Source organism: Agelaius tricolor, unplaced genomic scaffold (assembly GCF_023055355.1).
Source record: "Agelaius tricolor isolate 1412-34295 unplaced genomic scaffold, bAgeTri1.0.p SCAF_4, whole genome shotgun sequence".
Lineage (NCBI taxonomy): Eukaryota > Metazoa > Chordata > Aves > Passeriformes > Icteridae > Agelaius > Agelaius tricolor.
This window is the reverse complement of record NW_027269264.1, coordinates 35,908,239-35,933,161: the sequence shown is the minus strand read 5'-3', so window position 1 is coordinate 35,933,161 and position 24,923 is coordinate 35,908,239. Positions and strand designations below refer to the sequence as shown.

Sequence of the window (24,923 nt, the reverse complement as noted above, 5' to 3'; positions counted from 1 at the left end):
AACACCTAGCTTGGGACTCCCCTCCCATTTTGCAAACATGAGGATCTCTACATGATCAACTTTGCTTAATTTGTGCATTAAAGATTTGGCAAACAACGGCACAGGATATATCAATCTGTAGCATATTTCAGTTGAAATTTTTATACATTTTCCATGCACAACACCTTGGATTCAGGCTCTGGCTCTCCTGGCAAGTGATAAAACAATGACTTTCATGTATTGCAGTGAGAAATGCATTTATTTCATACATGGGGTCATAATTAACTTTAAAAAGACAGCTAGCACTATCATATCTAACAAAACTTCTTTATCCCCTTAGAAGTACTGCTCTGTGTATTACTAAGTGCATGCTCCATCTGAAGGAGTTGATTTTCTTCCAGGCTCAGGGTGATTATCTATCTGAGCAGAAACTACAATTGCTGATGATGTGAAGGAGAGCTGTGCACGTAGCATTCATCAGTGAAGACTACCTATACCTGGCATACCTCTTCCTCTCTCTATCCCCTGATGCTGTATTCACCAGTTTTCTGGAAACTGTGAAACAGGAGATTAGCTCTGCTTCACGAACTCCGGTAGCTCCATTCCTGTGCACAGGGTAAGCACTCCTGCCTTCTCCAGGGCAAAGGCTGGGTGAGCAGCATCAGTGAATTTGTGCCTGATGGCAAACAGCACCAGTCCTCTCTCTGCATTGAAGAACAACAGCCTTCCACTACTATAATCCAACAGGATGCCAATCCTGGCCAGGTGCTCCGTCACATGGACATCACTCATCACACCAGTGTGAAGAAATCTGTAAAGAAAGCTGCGGGAAAATGGAAACCAGAATACAATGAGCCTCCCCGTAGCAATTTACCAGAAATAACCTGCAGCTCAATTCCAATCTATTAACAGGTGGCTGCATACAGCAGCCTATCACGTGGCTGCAGCATTTTGCTCAGTACGTAGGCAAAGCAAATGTGGCATCACTTCAAGCCCTGCCTGGCATCCTGACAAGCCTTTTCACTTGGTATCTTTGGACTCGTAGAAAAAAAAGTCTCTTGGATGTTTCATTTAGCTAGTAATGTTCATACATCTGTATGATTTCACACTGAAAAAAGCACACTTGTTTAGATCAAGAGCACCTTTCTAAAGTAGCAGGCTGGTGCCTTACAAATCTCCAAGCAGCCTGGCACTGGCCTGCTACCACAGACTACCCCAGCACCCTGCAGTCCTGCCACAGTGGCAGGGGAGGTCTATCACTGTGAAGGACAAGGCTGGAGAAAACATTCCCTATCAAGTCTTGACATCTCCTACAAATGGAATTGGTTCTAAAAAGGCTTCATTTATTGAAATAAATACCATTGCTGGTGTTTAGTGAAGCAAATCAGGATAAGAGCAGCAACAAACTAGTTCTTTAAGTTTTATTCCTTGTCTGGATAAAGGGTGCTAAAATCATCTATTTTGAGTTTAATTTTATTTTTTAAGGTGCTTTATACTTTTTAAACTAAGAGGAGGTCTAAAGATCTTATGGAGATAGCCATTTCTTATTATTCAAATTTACATAAAGGAAGCTGAAGAATCCTTTTTGCTTTCATGATTCTTGTGTCTGGCCAGCTTTATTTTCATGAAAGACCAGTAACTTCCCAAGCCACCATACTGAATCCTCTTTACCTGGTTTGTGTAGGACAGCACCTCATGCACCAGGAGGTATCACTCAACCCCAGAACACTGTTCTGTGTTATTGCCTCATAGCAAATCCCAATCCTGTAGCTTCTGCAGGCAGAGACAACAATTTCCCAGTAATGACATCCTTGAGCAGGCAGCAGTTCACCCAGGACGGAAGGAAACCTGTTTGTGGAAGAGGCAATACAGTAAAGAAAGCGTGGTGGTAGACAAGCCATATTGTGATATTTCTTTAACTCAAATCATGAAGCATCACAAAAAATTACTAAAGAATTGCACTCTGTTGTTCTAACTGCAGAGTTTTATGAAAGATTTAACTGAGAGGCTTTTCATCTTTGCACTGAGACAGACTTATCTAAAAGACCTCAAATTTAGAAGGCTTGTTCAAACTAGAAAGTCTGGTGTTTCATACAGACATAGTCACAAACATCTTGTGTACATTCAGTGGTAACAGCAACAAGAAGTGCTTAAACCAGTAAATCCTTGTCACCTTTTAAAAAGCCATATCAGTGTGGCACAAGTTATACAAGGGGACCTGTGCTTGTCCTAGGACTGATATCAATATGTTCACCCCCCTGCAATGTTCTCAATGGATAGAACTAGCCTGGTACAATCATGTTAACATATCCCAGGAGCACTTCCTAGTTCTCCAAAGCCACAAATACTTTGGAAAACACTACCCATAACAGCCTCAGCAGAGAAGCAAACTATGGAAGATGGATTACTTCTATCCACAATGTATTAAAAACTAAGCCCACAAAGCTGACCTTCTCAGTGCAGCAAAAAATTGCTTTGAGACTCTGATGGATTAAGCGGTGACCATGGGCTGAAACAAATCGAGCAGTCAAAGGTACCACTACCTTTGACCTCCTGGCCATTCCTTAGTGTGACACCCAACTCCTCCTTCTACATAAGTCCCACCACTGACTTAGTACTGAGATTTTGCAGTGTTTGAAAGGGAGGTTCAATTGCATGAAGTCCAGAGGCTGCATGACCAAAATGATTCAGTTCTACAAAATTAGCGTTGTGTGAAAGATGCCTATTGGCAAAAAAAATTAAAGTGAGGGATCCATCCTGAAGCCCACAAGATGGTTTTGCTTATCATACTGCTACTCACCCAGAGAGTTTGGCTTTTTCAGGAAGGTGGATCACTGTTGCATTAGAAGAGATTTGCAATGCAGGATGTGCTGTGTCACTCAGCAGGTGAAATCGAGTTCCTGGTACAATTCATGACAAAGAAACACCAGATCTGAGAGGTTGGCTACATTAACATGAGAGGAATCATAAAATGTTAAGCAACAATGATGGCCATCTTAGCTGGACAGGGTTGTATCTGCTGGCAGGTAGGAGTGACAGAAAATTGGATGCAAATGCAAGGAGTCTTCCAAACTGAGACAGAAGTTTAATATTCAGAAATGCAGATAGGTGATAAAGAGGCCTTTTAGAGTATGTAAGAAATTTGAATAATTTTCAATCAATTGCTTTTTTCAAAATAGCAAAATTCAATTTTCAGGCTGATTTGGAAGAGCCATACATAACACTATTTATCTGGAAATCTTATAGTTTTAAAACTTCTTTGCATGCTTCCTCATCACTCAAAATCCATTAGGTTTTAATTGTGAGAGGTTTTCTTTAGAGTCATGACAACTTTTATCTGATTGTGCTCTGTCAGATTCAAGCAAACTGAGATCCCTGAAGAATACTTAATCACTTCATCTCTTTGACAGAATTCAACATTTTTGCTTGAGGTCACACTAGTTTTACACAGGACATAAATATACAAGCTTCAAGTGAAGTCCTGATTATGCTAATTTTAAGCAGAAAAAAAAGGGATATAAACTTGAGTTAACAAGATAAAAATTTCAGTAACTTGGTCACAACCATACTGGGAAACTTCAGGAATAATTTCCAAAGAAAAATGTTTGGCTACTTTGCCCTTTCCACCCCGTTGTTTTGACATCAGGAAATTATGATCTACCTTTAGTTGAGATGAGAGCTGCTTCACTTTGTTCACTTGTCCCAAATGGGTTGACAGCCCTCAGGTAGAAGAAATAGTTCACATTGGGCTCCAGGGATACTTTCAATTCGGATTTCTTTATACCAGCAAAAGACCTGCAAATGTTGAAGATAAATTAAAATGTATGCAGATATCCAAACTAGGGAAGACTGTTTTATGCCAACAGTTAAGTTCCCTAACTGTATTGTTTACAACTGAAATAACAAACACCATACAGAAACTCCAAATGAGAAAGACAAACACTGTTTTCACAAACAACTGGGTTATGTAGGAGCTTCAGCATTTCACTTGAGGGATTGTCTTCACTTTATCTTACTTATGACCCAGTGCAGTCATTTGGTGTAATGATCACTTTATGTTGGTTTTGTGGCATAATTCATCACATAAAATTAAAGCAGCACAGAGTCAAATCCTCATCTGCCTCCTGTGAAAAGTCTGGTTTTTCTTTACAAAATAAGCAAGTTTCTGAAGGGAAAAAACCACTTTTAATTAATTAGTTACATGACACTGAATACACTTGTGCTTTACTATCTGGGCACATGCTACAAGTCCAAAAGAATTGATACCATTATCTGAGGCAGCACAGAAATCATGCTCTTCATCATGAAATCATCATAGAATGGTGATTAACTTCTTATTAGGAACTCCTCACTGACAAATCTTTCAACAGCCAAGCCTGGGCTCTGTCTTTGCTGTGGCACCATACACTCTAACAGGGCAGTTTTGCAGGAGGCAGAGCAGAAGAGCTGCCTTCACACAGTTCCCTGCTTTGACTATGCTCCCCAGTGCAGTGCCTCAAAAACTCCAGCCCTCACATCCTCTACCCCTGGTGTCTTCACACACTGCTAGAAAGCAGGAGTCAGCACCACTCAATCTGCTTCACAGGTGCTTTAAAGTATCAGTGAAAGTATTTTGGATGGCTAGAAAGATGCCATTTTATTTTCAACATTGACAGCAGTATGAAAGATTGGCTTAACAAATTCTCTTGCACTAGATCTTGATTTTCCTCTTTTTTTGCCTCTTATGATAACAGCTAAGCCAGACAAAATACATGCTCTGCATAGTATGCCTGTAGGTAAAGATTGTTTATCTGTATAAATTAGGTAATTTCCTCCAAGAAATGCTTTTAGGAATCTACAAGGAAAATATTTAAATTCCAGAATGGGAGACCTGCCTTTGGAGAGTGAGCAAGACACTTTCCCTTCTACCTCAGGTTTGAGAGTGGAGCCCACAATGGTCTCTCTCCACAATGGCAAGCAATGCCCCTGTGAAAAGCTAGACTGAATAAATTACTTTTTGAAGCACAAATTGCTGTGACCCCAGAGGAGGTAAGGCAAGCAAGTCAACAGTCAGATCAGATTGTTCTATTCATTAGGGGTTACTGTTTTTACACACATATCCCACCAGAGAGCAGTACAAACTGATGAATAATCAGTGCTCATCCATCGGGATTTTTCACATGCCTGCTTCTGCTGCATTTATCACATCAAAGTAAAATCTCACCACTCTCAATATAGCAGATTCCTGCTTACACCACACACATCTCTTTCTAGGAGGATGGCATCTTCAGAAAAGACTGGTGTGTCATTCTTATTAGTCTGTGACAGGTATTTTGCACTGACAGTTGTCATTAAGGGCGATTAAGAGCATCAAGAAAATGCACTGGGTGCTTCTGTGATGTGTTCCTTCAATTTGAAAGAATTTCAAAGAGTCTGGGGCTCTGGCATGATCAGCACAAGACTATGCTACTTTCAGGGAATGTGTTACATTAATGCTGGAACTGACGTAGTAAAGAGAAATGGCAGAAATTGCATGGTTTGCTTCACCCTCATGACTCACCAAGGCCCTGACCGCAAGACCACTTCAGCAAGGCACTGACAGCACAGCAGGCTGAAAGGTTTAGGGAAGAGGTACAACCTGATGAATTGACTAATGAGAACACAAGCTCTTTAGATTTGAGTATAGGAGACGAGAGAAAAAAAAAATTATGAATTGAAGAAAACTACAAGATGGGAACTGAGAAAGGAGGCAAATATGAAAGGAGAGAAAGGAAAAACAGGACAGAAGCAGAGGCAGGGGAAAAGAAGTAGGCACCTAAGCTTTGAAGAAATTTGCCCAAGCTTCCTAGGCAAGACTTACCCAATCTGTTCCTTAAAAGCAGCACACTGACATCTTTGATGTGAATCTGAAGCACTGAAGCACAGACCACCAGAGAGGAATTTTAAGCAAAGAGTTACAAGTGACATGAAAAGAGGATATGCTAAGCTATTCCTTGAAAGCTGTCTGTGGCACTATGTAGATCAGCATGCCTTAAGCACAGTGATGCCCTGTACATGGCTCCTTCTTCTGTCTTCTGGAAAATGTCATGTAGGTCAGTATCCTTCCAGAGAAATTAGGAGATCTTTTTCACTATGTACTATTCATCAGATGATTAAATAATAAAATACAAAATCACTTCTAAATTCAATTAGATAGTTACATTGTGGTATAATAAATAGACATGGGGTATTCATAATCTGAAGTGTAGATCCCAGAGATGTCTCATAGGTATTTAGAAAACATGTTGGGTCCAGTCACTTGCAGAATAGGGTCAGCGATTGAAGTTCAGACTTTGGTCTCTTACAAATACGAAATTCTCCAAATCAGAATTTGGATGCAAATTTAAATCAGAGGTCAACAGCATGCTGCTTTTCAGTCATAATAGTGAGACAGAAAAATCTTGACTTTAATCTGATCTGGGCTGTAAAACGGTGATCAGATTTTTGAAAGCATTATCTGCTTGGTAATCTATTTCAGCCAGCTTTAAGCTGCCTGAGAATAAGAGCCCATCAATTTTAGCTATGATTAAGGCTTAAAAACAGTCCTGCTGCTGCCAACTAATGAAGCAGAATATGCTGACAAGAAGGAATTTCATTTGCTACATTCTGAGCCAGATCCATGAGCAAAAGAAGCTGCATGCAAAGAAGAAATAGGTCTTGCTATCTTGCCTCTCCTGTCTAGAGGGTAGGGTAAAATGGGAGAGTGAATACTGAGGGGTCCCCAGCAATCACAGTAGTTTATCGTGCTTTAGACTGACTTCACAAAAGCAAGTATGAGGAGAAGGTATGATTAGTGCTTAGCTTACAGCATACAGGTTATGTGTAGGAGAAGGCGAGGGAAAATGCATCCTGACTGTGTTGGTGGAAGGCTGTTTCATTTCTGATTTCTTGTAACAAGCACTGCAGATGGATCTTCCTCAAGCTCACCTTAAGTAGTGAACTGTAATTTTGAAAGAAAAAGAAATCCACCTACAACATTTCTAATGTCAGATAGTTTCTACTTTATATACACCTGCCCACTTCAGAGATGATTTGAGATGTAATAATGTTGCTACCAAAGTGTGAGGCATCCTGGTCTTTACATTAAATGTTATCTTACTTGCACTGTCCTCTCAATTTCTTGGCATTGTTGATACAAAAATTAGTGCACAGAAAGTCAAGAAGCATTCGAAGTTAACTATTTTAAGTATCTCCTCTCAATCCTTTCATTGTAAGATGAATCTGTAAGACTGGAAATCCACTCTTCAAATATCAGGTATGTGCTATTTAAAGTAGAACAAAAAGGACTTGCATGTTCCTTCACCTTTAACTTGCCAATGAATATTATAGTAGCAGTTTTATGCTAAATCTGTGATTTCTTTGGTTTTAGGGACATCTGATCCTGTGTTTTCATGCTTATTTCTCTCATCAGCATCCCCATTTATTTAAAGGAAACAACATCTAGGGGATACTTTTTAAATATCGCCTGAACCCAGCAAATGAGATGCCTTGCAGTGATTCACAACACCCTCTGTGCTATAATTGTCATTTCCACCCCCAAGATCCCACTGAAACAGTACCTCCAGAGCTGTGCTGCTATCACTGACATGGAGTTAGGGTGAAAGTATGCAAGCTTCTCAAGATACATGTGGAAGCATACAGAAAGGGTGCACCATGAGTGGAAAAAAGCTCTTGAAGCTAAAAATAAAGAGCAAATAGCTCTGAGTTTGCTCCCAGCTGTGCCACATGCCTCCTTTCCTCTCCTCTCCTCTGTCCCAGCTCAGGCTGTTTTGGGATTAGGTCACCAAAACACCCCCTGCTTGCTGCTATCTGCAATTGGCAGAGTTAGAGGGAAGGAAGGTTCTGCGTTTCCAACACCCTGTTTCCTGAGCTACCATGACTACCATGTGGGCAATGAAAGAGGAGGGAGACTTGCTCCTTTTGTTCCAGCATTAGACTTGCTTCATCAGGAACCCAAAAATTTCATTCCCTAGAAGTGCTGGTCTTGCACTGTCAGAGAGGATGACATACAGTAACTTCCACTTTCACAAGCTCACTGCATACTGCACTTATTTCTGCCTCCCTGAGTCTTACAGATTTCTCATGATGTGACACAGGCTTTCCATCTGAACAGCCTACATACCTAATCCCTGGACTACATTTCTCACAGCTTTCCATCTTCCACCCACAACTCCATTGACTTCTCAACACAAAGAGGCTGAACAGTAAGAAAATAGCAGAGCTCTTGAAACTGAAAGAAACATTTCAAAGAGTCACTCAAAAAGATTCTGGAAAAATATTCAACCTGGGAAAGAGCTTTAAAACCACTGCAGCAGGCCAGGGACTCATTTTTGCTGAAAATTTAAGGTGATTTTATACGAAATTATGTCCCTCAGGTGGCAAGCTGGCAAGAAGACAGAAAGGAGAAGGGAAAATGTAGATTTGGGTGGAGTTTTTTTGGTTGGTTGGATTTTGTATGTTTTGGTTGGTTGAGTGTTGGATAATACGTTTTTCTTAACTTAGATATGGGGCAACTGAGAGGCATTTAAAAAACTCTGATTCCATTTTCAGTCTCATGAGAATGGTGAGACAATACAGATAATTCACACCATCACAATCAGAAGCCAATAATTTCCTAATTCCAATACACTATAAGCGTTTCTTGGCCTATCAGCTTTTTGCCACACCATACTGTGTGCCTTAAAACCAACCATCTAAAACTACTCCTTGTGGGTCCTACCCCAATGCATCATTCATTGCTCTATTTCTCCAAAGTATCTAGTCTTATTTGCAAGGTCATCTTTTGAAACTTTTTTCTAGCTCCATTTCTCTCAACAATATCTGTCCTATTCCATGGCATTTCTAAGTCAGCGTTTCTTATCTCAAAATTTGCATACGAATGCATACTGTGTGGGCCTTCTACAAATCCATTTCCCGCGACTGGGGTTTTGTGGTTTTTTTGTTTGGTTGGTTTGTTTTGTTTTGTTTTTTGACAGTATTTGAAAGGAAACTTTAGTGAGGTTTCATTTCCAGATATGCTTCATATTCTCTCCCTGGGGAGCTGGGATTGCTCCAAGGATGTTCTTGGAGTTATTCAAAAGCATCTTGGGCAACTGGCTCTAGGGGGCCCTGTTTGATCAGGGGTGTTACTCTAGGTGATCTCCAAAGGTCCCTTCCAGCCTCAACCACACTGTGATTCTGTGGCATGCTGAAGTCTACATGTCGCTGACTCAGACCAGTCCCCAGATGTTCAATGAGGGCCTTTCTCCCTGTTTGCTCCCTTGGGAGTGTCCTTTCCCTTGGGTGAGCTTCCAGAATGACATCCGTAGAAGTAGCCTTATGGGGATGGGACCATGCTGCCTTCTCCTGAACTTTTCTTGGATGTTCTTCCCTGACCTCTGCTTTCACACTGTGCTCACAGCAGCAAGCACTGAGTGAACCTTCTAGGGTTGCTGAGAAATGTGTTTGAACTCCCACCCAGGGACTGGGAGATTGCTTAGCTCCAGGGCTGCTGCACGCACAAAAGGCACAGGCTGTCTATGAGAGGGCTCCACATTCAGCTGATCCCCAAGATGCACGTTGCTCAGGAAACCTGCAAAGGACAAACCCCAAGCTTTCCAAGGAAAAAAAAACCAAAAAAACAAAAAAAAAACAACCAAAGAAACATCTACAAGATTTGAAACCAAAATTCTGGGTGTGCATAGAGTCAGAGTTTTATTCTACCTTATATAGGTACTTGGCTTCTAGTCAAGTTGATTGACTTCAAGTCAAGTTGATTTCTAATTCTAAAGTGCACCTTTGGGGGCCTTGGATATGATGAGTGATACAGGCAATTCTCCATCTAGCAGTAGGCTTTTCTCCCCCTCAACTTTATCTAAAATCTTAAATAGAAATCTTTAAAAAAATTTCTCCATCACTATAACAACTTGCGACAATACAGAAGATTTCCAGGTTATTCTCAAGGGGTTGATTTAGGGAAAAAAAAAGAGGGAAACTGTTTTCAGGGAAAGTAAGGGGTAAAACATTGTCTTTGACACACAAAAAGAGGTCAAAGCTCTTCTACAAATAGAGATTTTTAAGCTATAGCAATTCTGAGAAAATTCATTTTTTTGTCCTGTGGAAAGTTTTCACACTTGTCACAGTTAAAGGTCAGCTTCTGCTAACAGGGAGGCCAAAAAGTCAAATGTGACTCAGTATAATTATAAACACATTAGATTTTACACAAGGTCACTTGAGAAAGCAAAGGGGTCTGTTCTGGAAGCTTTTTTTGCCACATTTATCACCACACAAGAAAACACTTATGTTACCAACACCTTGCTCATGGATTACAGAAATCAGCACAGCTTCTGGTTTAGAAGTAAAAAGTCAGTTTCAGATAACAGCACAGAAACTTGAGGGCAAACAACCAGCATATATTTCAGCTTCATTATCTTTGACCAAGAGCGACTTTGGCAGGTTGACAGGGATCTGATGGCCTCATGAAATAGGTACGAAACACAGCAAGACCCTCCGAGAAGCAGGAGCACTGGGTGAGACTGCTCCTTGATTGCAGTAATGCAGCACACTGGTACTGCATGATAAAAAGTCTCCCACCCACACAGAAATTTTTAATTTCAGTTTTCAGCCTACTTTTGTAAGGAGCAAGGCATTCACAATTTCACAGTTGTACTTCTGTCCTACAAAGCTAAGAACACTTCAGTCCACTTAACTAATTTTGACTGCAAGCCCTTCCCTCCTCTTCAAGCAGCTCATCCCTCTCTACCCCATCTTCATGATGTCCATGTGAACTAGCCCATAGTTGAAGACCCTAATCCAGCTTCTCAGGAAGTGAAAAAGACAACCTCAGCTGGGCTAAGGCTCTTTTACAGGGTTCTGTATGGCAAGTTACCACTCTCCACAAAACTCCTTAGACCTGTGCAGCTGCATTTTGCTAGAATATTCCCACTGTTTTTATAAGGCAAACAAACAAAGACCCCCAAGCCCTAAGGACATGCAGACCACCATGTAGTTCCCTGCCTACAGCTGAGGGGTTGGAACTAGATGATCTTTAAGGTCTCTTCCAACCAAGGCTATTCTAAGATTTGATGATTCTGCAACAATTTTCTGGGCATTTCAGCACAGTGCACAGTTACCCGGCTCAGAGGTGCCAACATCCCTCCTTGTCCACTCCTCTATGCAGCACAGGCTTAGCACAGGGACAACCAGAGAGGGTCTGGCATAAACAGCCACTACCCTGAATTTCAAAGCTACTTTTGGAGCCCTGTGGCATGCCTGCACAGCCAGGCAGCACCGAGCTCAGCTGTGTGTTGTGAGGTCTCTGCAAGCACGTCTACACAGCACAGATGGGTTACTAGTATTACTGAAACACCCATATCACCATTACTATGCCCAGAGACGACTTCCATCTTGTTCTCCACAAAGGAAAGAGCAAACTCGGCCACGTTCGTCCATCACTCGCCTTCCCGTGGAGCTGCCCTGCTCTGCCTGGCCCTGGGGCTGCGCCAGCTCCGCGGCCGCCATGGCTTCCCCGCCCAGCACAGCCCCGAACTTGTGCTTGATTGCATGCAGCACAACATCTCCGCGGTTTTGGCCCCAAATGAAAGGGATTGTCCGGTTAAGCAGAATGAAAAGGAAGTACTTTTATGTCTCAGCCTAATCTCACGGATTAGTGCCTGCCCCTTAAATTCCTCAGCACACAGAAGCAGATTTTCTCCTTGCGTGGCTGCAGGCGGAATAATCTCTTGCGTAACGAGCGGCGCTCCGCAGGCCGGGCCCAGCGGCTGCCGGTGTGACCGAGGCACTGACCTGAGGCCTTCTCCTTCCGGAGAGTGCTGCCGGCAGTACTCCAGGATAAAGGACTCGGCGGACACGGATGCGGCGCGCCAGCGGACAGTGGCTGTGTCCCAGCACACGGTGCAGTCCTCGGCCCTGATAGTGGGCACAGCGGGCGCTGGGGACACAAGGACATGTTAGCTGTGCTGTGAGGAGGGTGCCCGAGGGGCGTCTTTGGAAGGGAAGGAACAGTCACCTCCGTGAAAACCCACGCGATAGATCTTTGCTTATCCAGCAGTGATCTTTTGCGTGTTTGTATTTGAATGGCAGAGGGCTACATTACAGGGAAAACAAACAATAAAAACATGCTGGGAAAGTCATTGTGAATAGTTGTGCATTTGTCACATTTACTTTAGAAAGGTTAATTTTTATGCCTTTCCTCAAGCAATGTTTCCTCATTTCTGCCAGTCTGCAAGGAGCAGAGCACCGAGGCAGCACTTCCTACAGCTCTCTGCATCACCTCAATCCTGTCCTCAGCAGCCCCTGCATGAACTGCATCAGAACAAATGTGCTGCTGCAAAAATGACAGGGAGATGCTGACTTTCTGTTTAATTATGTCTTCGTTATTTTTGCAATGCTAAAATTCGGTCCCGTAATTTCTCTTTTTTAGAGATTCTGCTTAAGAGCTACAGGCCCAACTGCAATACAGAAAACTGAATATAAAATAATGCACTAGCTGCAAGTAATCAAAAGCTATTGTGTGAAACTGCATATTCAACACTGTTGGCTGAAAATGGATCAGTTGTATTCTCTTGTTTTTCCCCATTCTGGGAAATAGCAACAGAAAACACCTTACTACCTATTGTGAAACACACATAAACAGTCCTAATGCTAATTCTAAAAGAAAGGGCACTAATTAAAAAAAAAAAAAGTAAGAAAAATTAATTCTTCTTTTGGGCTTCCAAGTAGGAAGCCTAAGACAAAAGTAGGGATTAGAGGACTTTATGACAAGATAATCAAATAGAACTACAGGAAACATTCCAGATGCATTCTGTTTTTTAAGAAAATTGTTTGTTTTTACTAGAAAAGAAAAGAAAAACACAAATATTTAACAGTTTCCTGGTTTAGTGAAAATAAGGGGGTTAGTCGTTCAGGTTAAGATTTACTTTATGTTTTACTACAGAAAGACCTAATGTATGCATTTAGCAGAACAATGCGTTTGTGAGATAGACCATCATCTGGTAATACCTCTTTGTAGCTTCCTTAGTTCTTTAATTATTTCCTGGTAAATTTGATTATTGTCTGTTTCTAAATGCATCCCTGCTAAAGAATGAAAAATTAATAGCCGAATCCTCGAATACCTGCAGTCAGCAGCTTTCACACATACCTACAGGTATGTATGTGTAAACAGCATGTCACAAGACATTAAATTTTTTTTACTGTAATTTGAAAATAGCTGTCTAAAGAGTAGCTGAAGTGAGCATACTAGAAAAAGCTGTTACTGTGCTTCTGAGATTTTTTTAACAAATTAACTGCAGCTAGAATACAAAATCTAATTTTAGTGTAATATTCTGGAACTCATGCAAGTGATTGTGTAAGAGGCAAAGAGCCAACAGGGTGAAAATCATGCAGGTTTTGAGCAACAGCAGATGTGTCTACTTCGGTGTCTTTAGGACTGCAAGGAGAGAGAAGATCAGTTAGGGGGGAGGGCTCTGGGGGATAGAGGGATACTTCTTGCCTTCAGCATCATCCCCTCACAGAAAATATTGTTTGGAAACAGAATGTTCCTCAGTGGAGGGAGGGCAAGCTGTGAGTCTGGGAGGTGGAGGAGCAAGAGTTGGGGGGCTCTGGGGGATGCTACAGCAGCATTTACTTGCATTCCCCACAACTCTCCAGGCTTCACTGACACTTCCATGGGTGCAGTGCCAACAGAGAAGTTTTGTGACCATTCCCAACAACTGGAAGAGACTCAGCTTTGTTCAGCTATTAAGGTGTGTATTCCTATAAATGCATATATAAGCAAATTATTTTCTTGTATGTGTGAACTTTCAATCTGAATTACTAAAAAAACCTCTACATTCTTGCTTCGGACTTTATTGGGCCACTTGAAGAATTGAAATTTGTCTTTGTATCAAAGCAGCTGGACTCCCCCTGAAGAATTGGCTTCCATTAATGGTGCTCATCTTTCTGCCTTCGGTGTTGAAAAGATGCAGCAATTTTGCATCAGCCAGTCCTCAGCAGTGTCCCCAAAAAGTCCATCTGGGGCTCATGCACTCCAGAGGGAGCTCAGCTGAGTTTTAGGGAAGGTGTTTAATAAGCCCACATTTTACCCAGTTTATTTGTTTTCTTAAAGAAACAGGCTGAAGGAAGCCATTAAAGACTCTTATAAATTAACTTTTCTTAGAAGGATTCAATTTTTAGGAAAAAAACGTGTAGTGAGCTTGACACAAAAAGACAAAGAGATTTCTTAAAAATAATGGTTTTAGAAAGGTGAAACCTCCTTTTAAAATGATGATTTATTAGGTAGCAATAACTCATAATTATTTGTGCATTTGGCAGAAAGTCTCCACAATGTTCACAGTTGCATTGCTGAAGCCAAAAATTTGAATTTCCCCTTTGAGTTCTCTGGAAAATAACCTTTGTTAAAATATAAATCGCAAATTAAGTATTGGGGAGAATTATCAACATATGTGAAGTCTAGTAGGTTAAGCAAAAGGCTTGAAGCTGTGGCTGCTGCCAAGTAATTTTGAAAAGAAACTCAGTGTGGAACTGAATGAAACATAGAATTTTTTGCTATGAAATTGTTAGAAATCCTTGCCTGTATTTGTGACTTCAGGAATGGAGTAATTGTTTTTATCCTGCACCACTGAAAAAATTGTCTGACAGGAGGGCCTCAAACACAAGGATGCTTCTCCTTGCTCGCAATTCAAGAAGCAATAGTTTTGTCAATACAAATTAATAAAGAAATTAATGCTGAGAAAACTTAATCAGTCAAATGAAGCTCATAAGCAATACTCATCTAGTTACTCATCTCAATTTATACTACTTAAACAACAGCAGAGCCTCTCAGCCACACCTGAGATTTGTGTCCCACTCAGCAAGACACAGCATGCAACCTCAGTAAAGCAGTCCTTCCCTTGAAAAATTAATGGCTTAAATCAATGCAACATCGATGTAGTCAGGTGAATGGGATAGAGGCAAAACATGCAGCCATCTCCTCCATGTGGGCAGGAGAGGGAGCAGCAGTAGGGAGCAGCCAGGTGGCTTTCCCAGAGCTTCCATGGAGCAGTGCAACACACTCAGAAGATAAATACATAATGTGCCACCCTGATGCTGCAGCCATGTCGCCCAATACTGGAAACATCTTCAAATCTGAATGCCTTCAAGTTTCCTCTCAGGAGCAATTATGTCATTATCTCTGAGCAAACAAGGGAATGACCATGAACTGCCTGCTATCTGCCAGATGGGCAAAATGGAGCAGTTTCTTCTGTGTCAGTAACACTGTGGACTGAATTAGTCTAAAGGACCTTAGACTTAAGGAAACTTGTAATAATAATCAAATGACCAAAAATGTACATACCTGTTTTAAAAATGGCTTTTTCACTGGGTAGACTGCAGCCTGTGCCGTTCACAGCCATGACCCACACACTGTAGCAGCGATCTGGCTCCAGGTCCTCCAGAATGCAGTGGCTCTCTTTCACTGTCACTCTGTACTCTTCCACTAAAGCTAGGAGAACACACACATGCACGGACCTCACACTGCTGCACTGGAAGGGCTTACAACTAAAACTCTCAAATAACACATTAAAAACAGTCAATTGGAAAAGATCTAGAAATTATTACTAGCTAAGATCTCCATATTTCACTCTGACTGACAAAGCTTTAGACATGCCCTTGAGTTGAGAGTACAAATGCCATTCATGGCAAGTGGAGATTATTGCTCTCAGTCCTACTGGACTGCAAGTTTGGGACATGCAAGCAGCAGTTACCAACCCTGGTGTCACCACTACATAGCAACAATTCCTCATAATGAACTATATAGCACTTAGGTATAAATTGCATATTACAAAAAGCCCTTAACATCCTTTAGCCTAGATGTATATGCATACATGGATTTATGCAGAGCCTTCTCTGCTTTGAGCTTTTTAACAAATTAGCATTTCAATCCCCTTTATTAAATTTAAATTTTTAATGTTTGAAATATTTTGAAAAAAAATCTTTGTCTACATGTGGAAATACTTCCTAATGCTTTTTCAATGAGGACATTTCTGAAGTGCATGCAGGGTCCCAAAAACATAATGGCAGCTCTCCCCTTGGAAGCTCTGTCTGCAGTCCCCATGAGTAACAATGGGGCGGCATAGACACATCCTCTCTGATGGTCAGGCCTCTTCATGAAAAGGCACTTCAACAACTGCCCTTGACTTTACAGAGCATGATATTATCTTGCATTTGTGGAGACAAAGGGGAGGAGAAGAAGCATCATCTTCCTCACAATCTCCCCCACCATTGCCTGTCTTTAGTTTTATACATTATGTCTTCACAGCCATTGCTCTTCCCATGTCATGGGCACTCCCCTGCAGCTCATCCTCCCACCTGCTTACCCCAAGCCAGGGCAGAAAGGGCAGATGTTACGCACCCCCTGCATCTTTGCTGGCTTGCAGCTCCTCCGTACAGTAGACCTGGAAGCAGTCGATGGTGTCCCCATCATTCACAGCCCAGTAGACAGCAATGGAGGTGCTGGTGGCTGAGTTTGGCTCCTGAGGTATGACAGTCGGTGTCTGTGGGACTGAGAGAAAGTTTCCCATTGTTATACATGCTCCTGTGTTGTCAGCTGAATTACCTACAAATTCATGAGTCAACCCAATTGCTTATTTTCACTCAGGTTGCATATTTCCACAGAGCAAGTGCAGCAGGAAATACAGAATACTGGTGCAGTCTTAGAGCAACAGATCTTCATAAACTAGGAACAGAAAAAAGTATCTGCTCAGCATTGGAAACCCCCCATTTCCCTCACAAGTCTGGACAAAATAAGATGCAGTCTGAGTACTGGGACCAGCCAAACCCAGCACAAAGCATGTGCTTGTACCCTCCTCCACAGAGAAATGTGTGTACTGATCCCAGAAACGTGGGCAGCGGAAAGGACTTGCCACAGCAGGAGGGGATTCATGCAGTGTGTCAGTGCCAGTGACAGCAGCAGGGATGTGCTTCAGGCAAGGAAGGCTCTAACTGCGCTCTCAGAGAAGGCTCTAACTGCACTCTGCCCTGGGGTGGGCTCCTACTGCCCATGCACAGCTTGGCTCTCCTTCCTGCCATGGCCATTTCCCCACAGACCAAGCGGACTGAGAATCCTTGGTTTGCAGGTGCAGCTGAACTCTGCCAAGGCACCTGAACCCCATGGGGCTACCAGAATCATTCCTCACAAATGCTTCAAAGATTTCCAAGGTTCCCCAGCTTTCACACCAACTTTTGTCTCCTGATTGACACAGATCCAGCCCCAGATGAGATATTGTTTGCCTCTGTGATTATGTCATAGAAGAGAGGGAGGGCAAAGAAAGAAACAAAAAGCCCCAAAAGATGATAATTGTTAAAATGATTGCAGGGAATGAAAATACATGGTTCTATTTCTTCACCCAGTAAATTTCCATATTTCATGAATTCTCTTAGAATCTCAGCAGAAAGCTTCAGTTCTCTTTTCAGTTATCTCCACAGTAATGATGATAATCCCCTGTGGCATGAACAAGGCAAATGCAGATGCTGGCTGTTTCCTTATGATTTATACAGAGAGTCACCAGTACAGTAGCATTACATCTGCTACCCATTGAAAAAAAATTATCCTTCTTATTGCTAAAAACAATCCTCATTTTGTCTTTTGACTGCATCTAGAGTTGGCAATTAGGAAATTTATCATCTTTAGGAAAATACTTCCTTTCAGTGGACATGATGGGGAAACCATTTTTTTCCCCATGAAGTTGCCTAGAAACCACTATTTTTGATCACAGAAACCCCAGAGTTGCAAGATCTATTATTATGCCAAATCTGAACAGAAGCTAGTTTACTGAATGAAACTTCTGAAAAAAAAATCATAGATCAAAATTCAGTTCAGCAATATTGAGAAACATTTGATTTCTAATTTCCTTTTGCATAATATGAAACAATTTATTAGGAAGCAATTTCAAAACAGGAAGCTGAACTATTCTCTTCAGAAACAGAACATTTATGCATTATCCTCTTTTAAATGGTCCCTTTTAAGTGAATTTTAATCAAAAAATGAGGTATTTGCAATATGAGGTTGACTAACCGATATTTTTCAACAGAAAAGTGGCATATGTTCTCATCAGTTCAGTTTTCATTGAAGTCCTGTATTGTAAGGAAGTTTTCTGTCATGCTGTGTAATCTCCACAGTAATCCATGTGTTTTCTGGTGTAATGAGAGACAGTATTTCCTTATTTCTTTGGCATTGTGTACTTGAAGAAGGAGAGCAGATGCATTCCTCTGTGACTCTATTTGAAACTTTTTTACAATCAGCAAAGGTCCTTGCCTTCCAGTATAAAAGGCCAGGACCTGCAGTGGGCTTTGGAAATAATAATTTTTAATTTTTTAATTATTCCCACGTTTCTATTCCCAGGCAGAACCTGGGTTCCATTATGTTCATCAGCATGCTGCAAGGGTTTTTTATGCTAATGCATTTATGAATGGAAATGGATTACATGAAAGGATGAAGAACTTGAGGGAAAAGGTCTTTTAATTAGTGGATATGGAAAATTTGGAAATGGAGGGCATTTTGAAGGAAAATATTTCTGAAGTGGTGAAAATAATGTTCTATGAAATTGTTCAGTAAAACACAATTCTTTCTGAAGGAAAATACACGGATTGAAGAAACCTGGTACATTCACATTCATTTCATCATATGGCTTCAGTCAAATAAAATTCCAAGTGTCTGAAAATGGTCCCCAGTATATGATAAATTCATAGCCATTCAATTCCATTTAACTCCAAATCAAGTTTCATGTATACGCGTAACTATTTTTCTTCAGGAAGGTTGTAACCTTGAAAAAACAAACTATCAAACAAATGACAAAAAACACACCAAATTTTTTGTCTGCTGCTTACCAAAGTAAAAATCATGGTAGCAGTTGAAATACTTTGCAGTAAAAATGAAGACAGAAAATTAGGTATTTTAGATATTAAGTAGGCATAAAGGATAAGGCGCTTTAAAGATCTCTTCTAGTGGACAATTATTCATTTGCAGTTTGTCAAAGCAAACTGGTCTGGAGCCAGCAAACCCAGTAGCTAATGCAAACTAACCCGGAAAGCAGACTTCAGCAGTTTAGGAAAATAAATGCTGGAGAGGCTTGTGGGAAAAAGAACTACGTGGCTCCATTCTCCTGTATGACCTTGCCAGTAGGCAGGAGCCTAGGAGGAATGAATGACTGCACCCATGGGACTGCAAGAGGAGGTTTAGGAACTAAGCCAAGAAACACAACACATTTACAACAGCAAGTTAACTGGCAGAGTGAGTTACAAAAATGGTCTTTTTATCTGACTTCCTAAAAAAATTACACTGAGATAATGCTGCATACACAAATGCCTCTCCAACTTCACTGGAGAAGCTTCAAATGCCACAGGCAAATTCATACACATCTGACAAGGACATTAACATCTCAGATATATTTGAGTTCCTCCAAGTCTAATAAAAGCAGTGGTGTGGAGGAGAGATACAATCTCCCCATACTGACACTGCTACGAAGTGCACTCAGCCCTTATTAGACACCAAAGAGTCAGCACAAGGTGGGCACTTCTCCAGGGTCCCATTAGTCTTGAAAATCCAGCCATGAACAAATCAACTTAGGGAATCTAATGCTCTAGTTTCAGTGCTCAGGAACCAAACAGATGGCAAAGGGGCTTCCCTTCAAAACCCAGGGAATGACTATGATGGCAATGGCGCATGTGCTGATGAATGGGAGGGCACAAAGCATGACAGTGAGATGTGAGATCCCTAAACCACTGTTCTCTTGAAAAAGAAACCCTGGAGTGGGGTCCCATTATGAAGAAAATGAATCCTCAAAATGGTGCTGATGAGATCTCTGTTGACAGCTGTCCAGATCAAGATAATACACCTATGTATACAGGCAGAGCGGAAAACTCAGTCAGGCTTTTTAAAAGACATGAAATGTCAGACAGAGATAAGTAAACCCCTTTCTCATGTGCAATTTTTACTGCTACCCTCCCAGGCAGAGGCTGTTTCTAGCTATAGTTAAAAGGCTGTTTCTAGCTATAGTTAACCACTTTCCCTTTCACATCCCTTGGGAATTTCAGGTGCCATTCACTTGTGACAAGTCCAGGGACCTCAGCCTGACCTCATCAATCAGCCCCCTGCTCTCATTCCCACATCAAGCATTCTGGGACTGCCACCCTCAGAAGAAGAGAGCTCAGGAGACCCTTTAATTGCTTCTTCTATCTCTGTATGCAAGGAAAAGCAACTTCTTTAGCCCTGGGAGATTTAGAGATCAAGACTTTCTGCTTGTCTCAGGTACAGATGTCTAAAATGATGCAAGAATCCCCCAATTTAGCACTTCTCCCTCTTGCTCATCTTACTGTACCTACTATAAGCCAAACACTTGTGCACAATTAAACCTCATTTTACATTCAACTGTGATTGCTAATTACATGGTTTGCAAATCTACACTTCTCATATAGATTCTATTATTAGCTTCCTGAAATTTCCAAAGTATTGCCAAAATGTTAGCTTTTGTGAAGACAATATCTGGAATTTCTTACCAGCCACGTGTTGTAAGGAGTGTTGATTGCTTTGTCCTGGACTGTCTGCATAGTGCTCAAACAGTGAAAAAGCGCTGGGCACCTTCTCTAAAGAGAGGGTGGTATCCATTGCAGAAAGTAACCTATTTGGAAGAAAACACATATCTGTCCGTGTAAATTCTTTGCAGCATAGCATAGTTTTCCAAAGGCCAGAAGCAAAGACCACATGACATGTGCTGCTTTGAATATTTCGTGGGAACTTAAGGACAGCATACAAGGAGAAGCTGTCTCCCTGATTTTGAACATTTACACCATACTGCAGTTTTGAATCAGGAGTACAGTGAGAGTGCTCATGGGTCTGTTTACACTTAACCCATGAGAATGTGAAGGTGTGGAAGTACTCAGCAAGACTCTCAAGAACACAGGGGTTTGGGCTTGCTAATGCGATGCCTTTAAAGGTTACAAACCTTAGAGCTAACTACAGCAGCTGACTCCAGAGATGTAGTGTAAAGCAGCTGCTTGTGGCAAGCTAAAAAACATGAGAGGGAAGATAGATTCCACTTAATTGCCCTGTATTTACTGGGTTCATTATATAAAAAAACCCCAAACATTTTTAACCCTAGGACAGAAGCAAACTCAAGAAAATGGAAGGTTTTTTTTCAAGGCATCTAAATTTTATATTTCTCCCCTTCATTTTATATCAGTCACCGAAGTAGTTAATTATGCATAATCTTAACAAAGTACAACAAATATAAAAAACACTTTCTTAATAAAAACATGCATTGTTAAATAGACTTGTTCTTAACCTATTTTATGTAGACCGGTATTATCAACTAAAGTAATAACCAAGCCCATGCACCAAGCAGAATAAACTTGATTGTATAAGCAAAAATGTAAAGATCAAGTGGACAGAAAGCCTTGGGAAATTGTTTTGTCCCATTTTACCTGCTCTAATCTTATGCAATAAACTAAATGCAGATACATGGCCAGACAGTTTGACTTGCAACAGGTGAGTCCAGGTGGCACATTCTCTTCAGATCGCTCTCCCGGGGTTGTAATTTGACTGCAAACTGAAACCACGGTGTCAGTGTTATACCCCAGTTGGTGTCAGCACACATATGCCTGTGATGGCTGAGGCAGCACTGACAGGGGAATGTTTGATACGCACTGCACAGTGCCCAAGCCCTCTGGGGAGAGTCAGGGGTGGTGGGCTGGGCAGTGCAGTTTTGGGGGTTTGCACGGGAGAAGCCTGCAGCCAACTGCTCTGAATGTTTTCCCTTTACCATAGAGAATTTTTTTGGGGAATATGGGCTAATGGTTGAACACGTCTCTCATAAAGGATGGGACTCACCAAAATAACTCCCTTGAGAAAATCCCACATGGCAGAGAACTGTTGGTGATTGTATGCATTTACTGGTGTGTACAGGCAGATGCAGTTATGATGCGGCACCAGCCCTGTGACACACCCTGAATCAGGCAGTGCTTGTGGAAAGCCATAGGAAAACATCAGCTCGTAGTCTCCTAGCCAGGTTTTGAAATCTACTTTGTCTTATTTTTCTGGACTTGTGTTCAGAAACATAGTCAAACTACCTGTGTTGCTTTGTGTTTTAACCTTTCAGAGACCAAGTGTTACAGAACCAGATCAGTGAAAAAGGAAACGTGATACCATCTGACTGATAAGACATACTGTCAGTGGTATGTCTAAAAGTGGAAGCATGGTCACAATGGTTGTTGTATATGTATATATAGCAAAAACTACAAGGAGCATCCTTTTAAAAATGTCTGTGTAGAGATTTAAAATTGAGCTGATGTTTTTACATGCTATTTGTTTAATTAATGTATTACAGAACGTGTGCAAAACACTTCAAAACCAGTCAGTTACAGCAACAAGTCTAAAGCTGCTTTTCTAAATTTCATTATTTGCAAGGTTTATAAAGGTAGCTCTGATTACTAGCAGTGTGTTTTCAAAAGCTCACAAATACTAAATGAAGCATCCAGCATGCTAGGCCTAGTACTCACTACAGTGCACTTAACCCATACTTCATGTACCTTTTATTCAATTCTTTAGATGACTAGAGAAGGGAAAAGAAATGTGTTAACAGTTTTCAAAACCCTTGAAGTGTTGAAAAGCCAGTCATGGTCATCTAACAGTCTTTCTACTCTCCACAGACACAAACCATACAGCTTTAGTGACTTGAGGTTGTGTGGAATGCTACTCATTCACGCCAGAAGAGAATTTACTTCCTTAGAAATATTTCATTTCAAAGCTCTGGCTCAGCAGGGTATTAGACTATAAATCTCATTTTAAGTGCTTGAGGAGTCAGTATTCAACATCTTGATTTAAAGATGGAGCATAATCAAGTACTTTCTAAAACCAGGACTTTTAGAGAAAGAAATCACTTAAGAATCACTTACGAATGCACATTAAGAATAGTTAAATCCAAATTCTGTCTAAAATGTACTTCATAACTTCTTATTACTAGAAGCCATGTGAGATTTTTACTTATGTAATGAGAGTTTGTCCCATGCCCCAGGAATTTTCAGATAATGTTTCCTGGCATGTGAACAAAAAAGTTCCTGTCCTTTATCACTAACAGAAGGGAGCAGGAAAATCCAGTAATTTTTACACTCCCACAAAAGAATTTCAGATAACAAAATTATATTTGCCAAAACACTGATCCTCACAAAATCAGGAAAATTATCTAATCCCATAATAGCAAATCTACCACAACATTCACTTGGTTACAGGATACTACAACATTGTGTGGCACAGAGCAGGGAAGAAAGCCAAATAATGGCATAATTTCTGTAGCTGCTGGGGCCTATGTGGGCTGGACACTTGTATTCTGAAAGCTGACTTATTTTGCATGAGTGATCAGTCTTTAGACAGTAATTTGACCTTTCTATTTCTGGCATTCCAGGATAGTTTATCTGCAACTTCCAGGCCACATGCTAATTCCATAATGGGGGAAGATTATTATCCCAGAAGCTCCATCCTCTTTGAGACTGGTAATATACTTGTGGAGAGAAGAAAGTGCTGTCACTCATTTAAGGACAAGTCTTGCAGCAGAAGAGCAGTATTGGAGGACCCAGGACCAGCAACATCCTCTGAGCAAAGTTTAAGACTAATGACTGTATGAGTTAGTAGGTCCAGTCCTGCAGATCCACTGGAGGTGTTTTTTACATCCAGGAAGGACCATTAGAGCCACACACATCACATGCACAGCCCTCAGCCTATCTCATTGTCACGGTTTCACCCCAGTCAGCAACCAACACGGCCCCTCACTGTTTTTCAACAGTAATTGTTTATCATAGCCTCAGTAATTTGAGTGGATAAGTACTGTCCATCTGCTCATTAAAAACACCCCAAAAACAACAACAATACACAACAAAAAACCCTACAGCCCAGAAACAATTTTACTTTTCTATTACATGTTCTTGTTTCAAAGATCACTTTCTTGTTTATTTTTATACATAATATGTATTTTATTTTTCATATGGTAAAATACCTAAATACTCTAACATCTCTTACTTCTCAGTTATTAATTCTAGATGTATTATCAAACTGTCTTTTCAACTTTAAAAATGAACAGGACCATTTTACTAGCATGTCACATTTTTGTCCTGTGCACTCTCTCTACAGTTCTCTCTGAGAATTCCCACATCAAAACCAAATGATCCAGCAGTTTCAGAGTGGAATAGCTCAGCTAGCAAGATTGAGCTATCTTAAAAAAAAAAAAAAATTAATCGAGACCCTAGATACATAAGTATTTTCCTAACTAGTATCATAAAAGCTACAGCATGAAAGCCAATTCCACTTACATTTAGGAAAACAAATCCATCCACTTCATCTGTTTCTTTTACTGTTGTCTCCAAAGTTTCCTTTGCTGAATCAACAGTTTGCTGGAAATTTACCATCTGCTCATACAGGTATTCCATTTTCATCTTCTTCACTTCCTCAAAGTTTTCTGATTTCTCATCATATTGTGCTACCACTTTCTTAAGCATCTCTTCATTCTGCTTTTCCAATAAGTCTGCATTTTTCTTACAGTTTTCCTGCAGAATAAAATGACAACATTTAATGAATACACAGAAATTCTCAATTACTCACAGACGAGCCGTCCACCATATTGATTCTGGCACATTGACAATAAGACAATTTTATTTCTGCAGGCAAACTCCACTGTGAGAAATATCTTTAGAGAAATACATCAATAACAACAACAGCTTTTTATTTTTTTTAACTGTTTAAAATTAAACTTTAATATTTCATCACTGAGATAGGAAGTCTGACCAAAAAATAGCTAAAAATGCATAGTTACAACTGGAGTTAATACAGTTCTCAAGGCTTAAGAACTTGGGCAATCAGAATTTAAGATACTGTCCAACTAATTTAAATGCTTTGCATGGGATTCTAA

At 40.7% G+C, this 24,923-nt stretch overlaps 1 protein-coding gene across 2 annotated transcripts in view; it reads right to left on the bottom strand.

The window, feature by feature from the left end:
• Positions 1-200: 200 nt before the first annotated feature.
• Positions 201-24,923, bottom strand: part of CMYA5 (cardiomyopathy associated 5) — a 38,085-nt gene continuing 13,362 nt past the window's right edge. The window contains exons 3-12 of one of the 2 annotated variants that reach the window (XM_071425264.1): positions 24,328-24,561; positions 22,555-22,577; positions 20,527-20,648; positions 16,385-16,534; positions 15,329-15,475; positions 11,782-11,926; positions 3,641-3,774; positions 2,780-2,879; positions 1,651-1,827; positions 201-802 (exon numbers count right to left, since the gene is read on the bottom strand). In XM_071425264.1, the coding sequence (XP_071281365.1) occupies positions 550-802; positions 1,651-1,827; positions 2,780-2,879; positions 3,641-3,774; positions 11,782-11,926; positions 15,329-15,475; positions 16,385-16,534; positions 20,527-20,648; positions 22,555-22,577; positions 24,328-24,561 (1,485 nt within the window). In that variant the 3' untranslated portion in view covers positions 201-549. Of the gene's footprint in view, positions 803-1,650; positions 1,828-2,779; positions 2,880-3,640; positions 3,775-11,781; positions 11,927-15,328; positions 15,476-16,384; positions 16,535-20,526; positions 20,649-22,554; positions 22,578-24,327; positions 24,562-24,923 lie in introns of those variants that run through there. The other variant, XR_011678944.1, reaches the window with a different exon arrangement.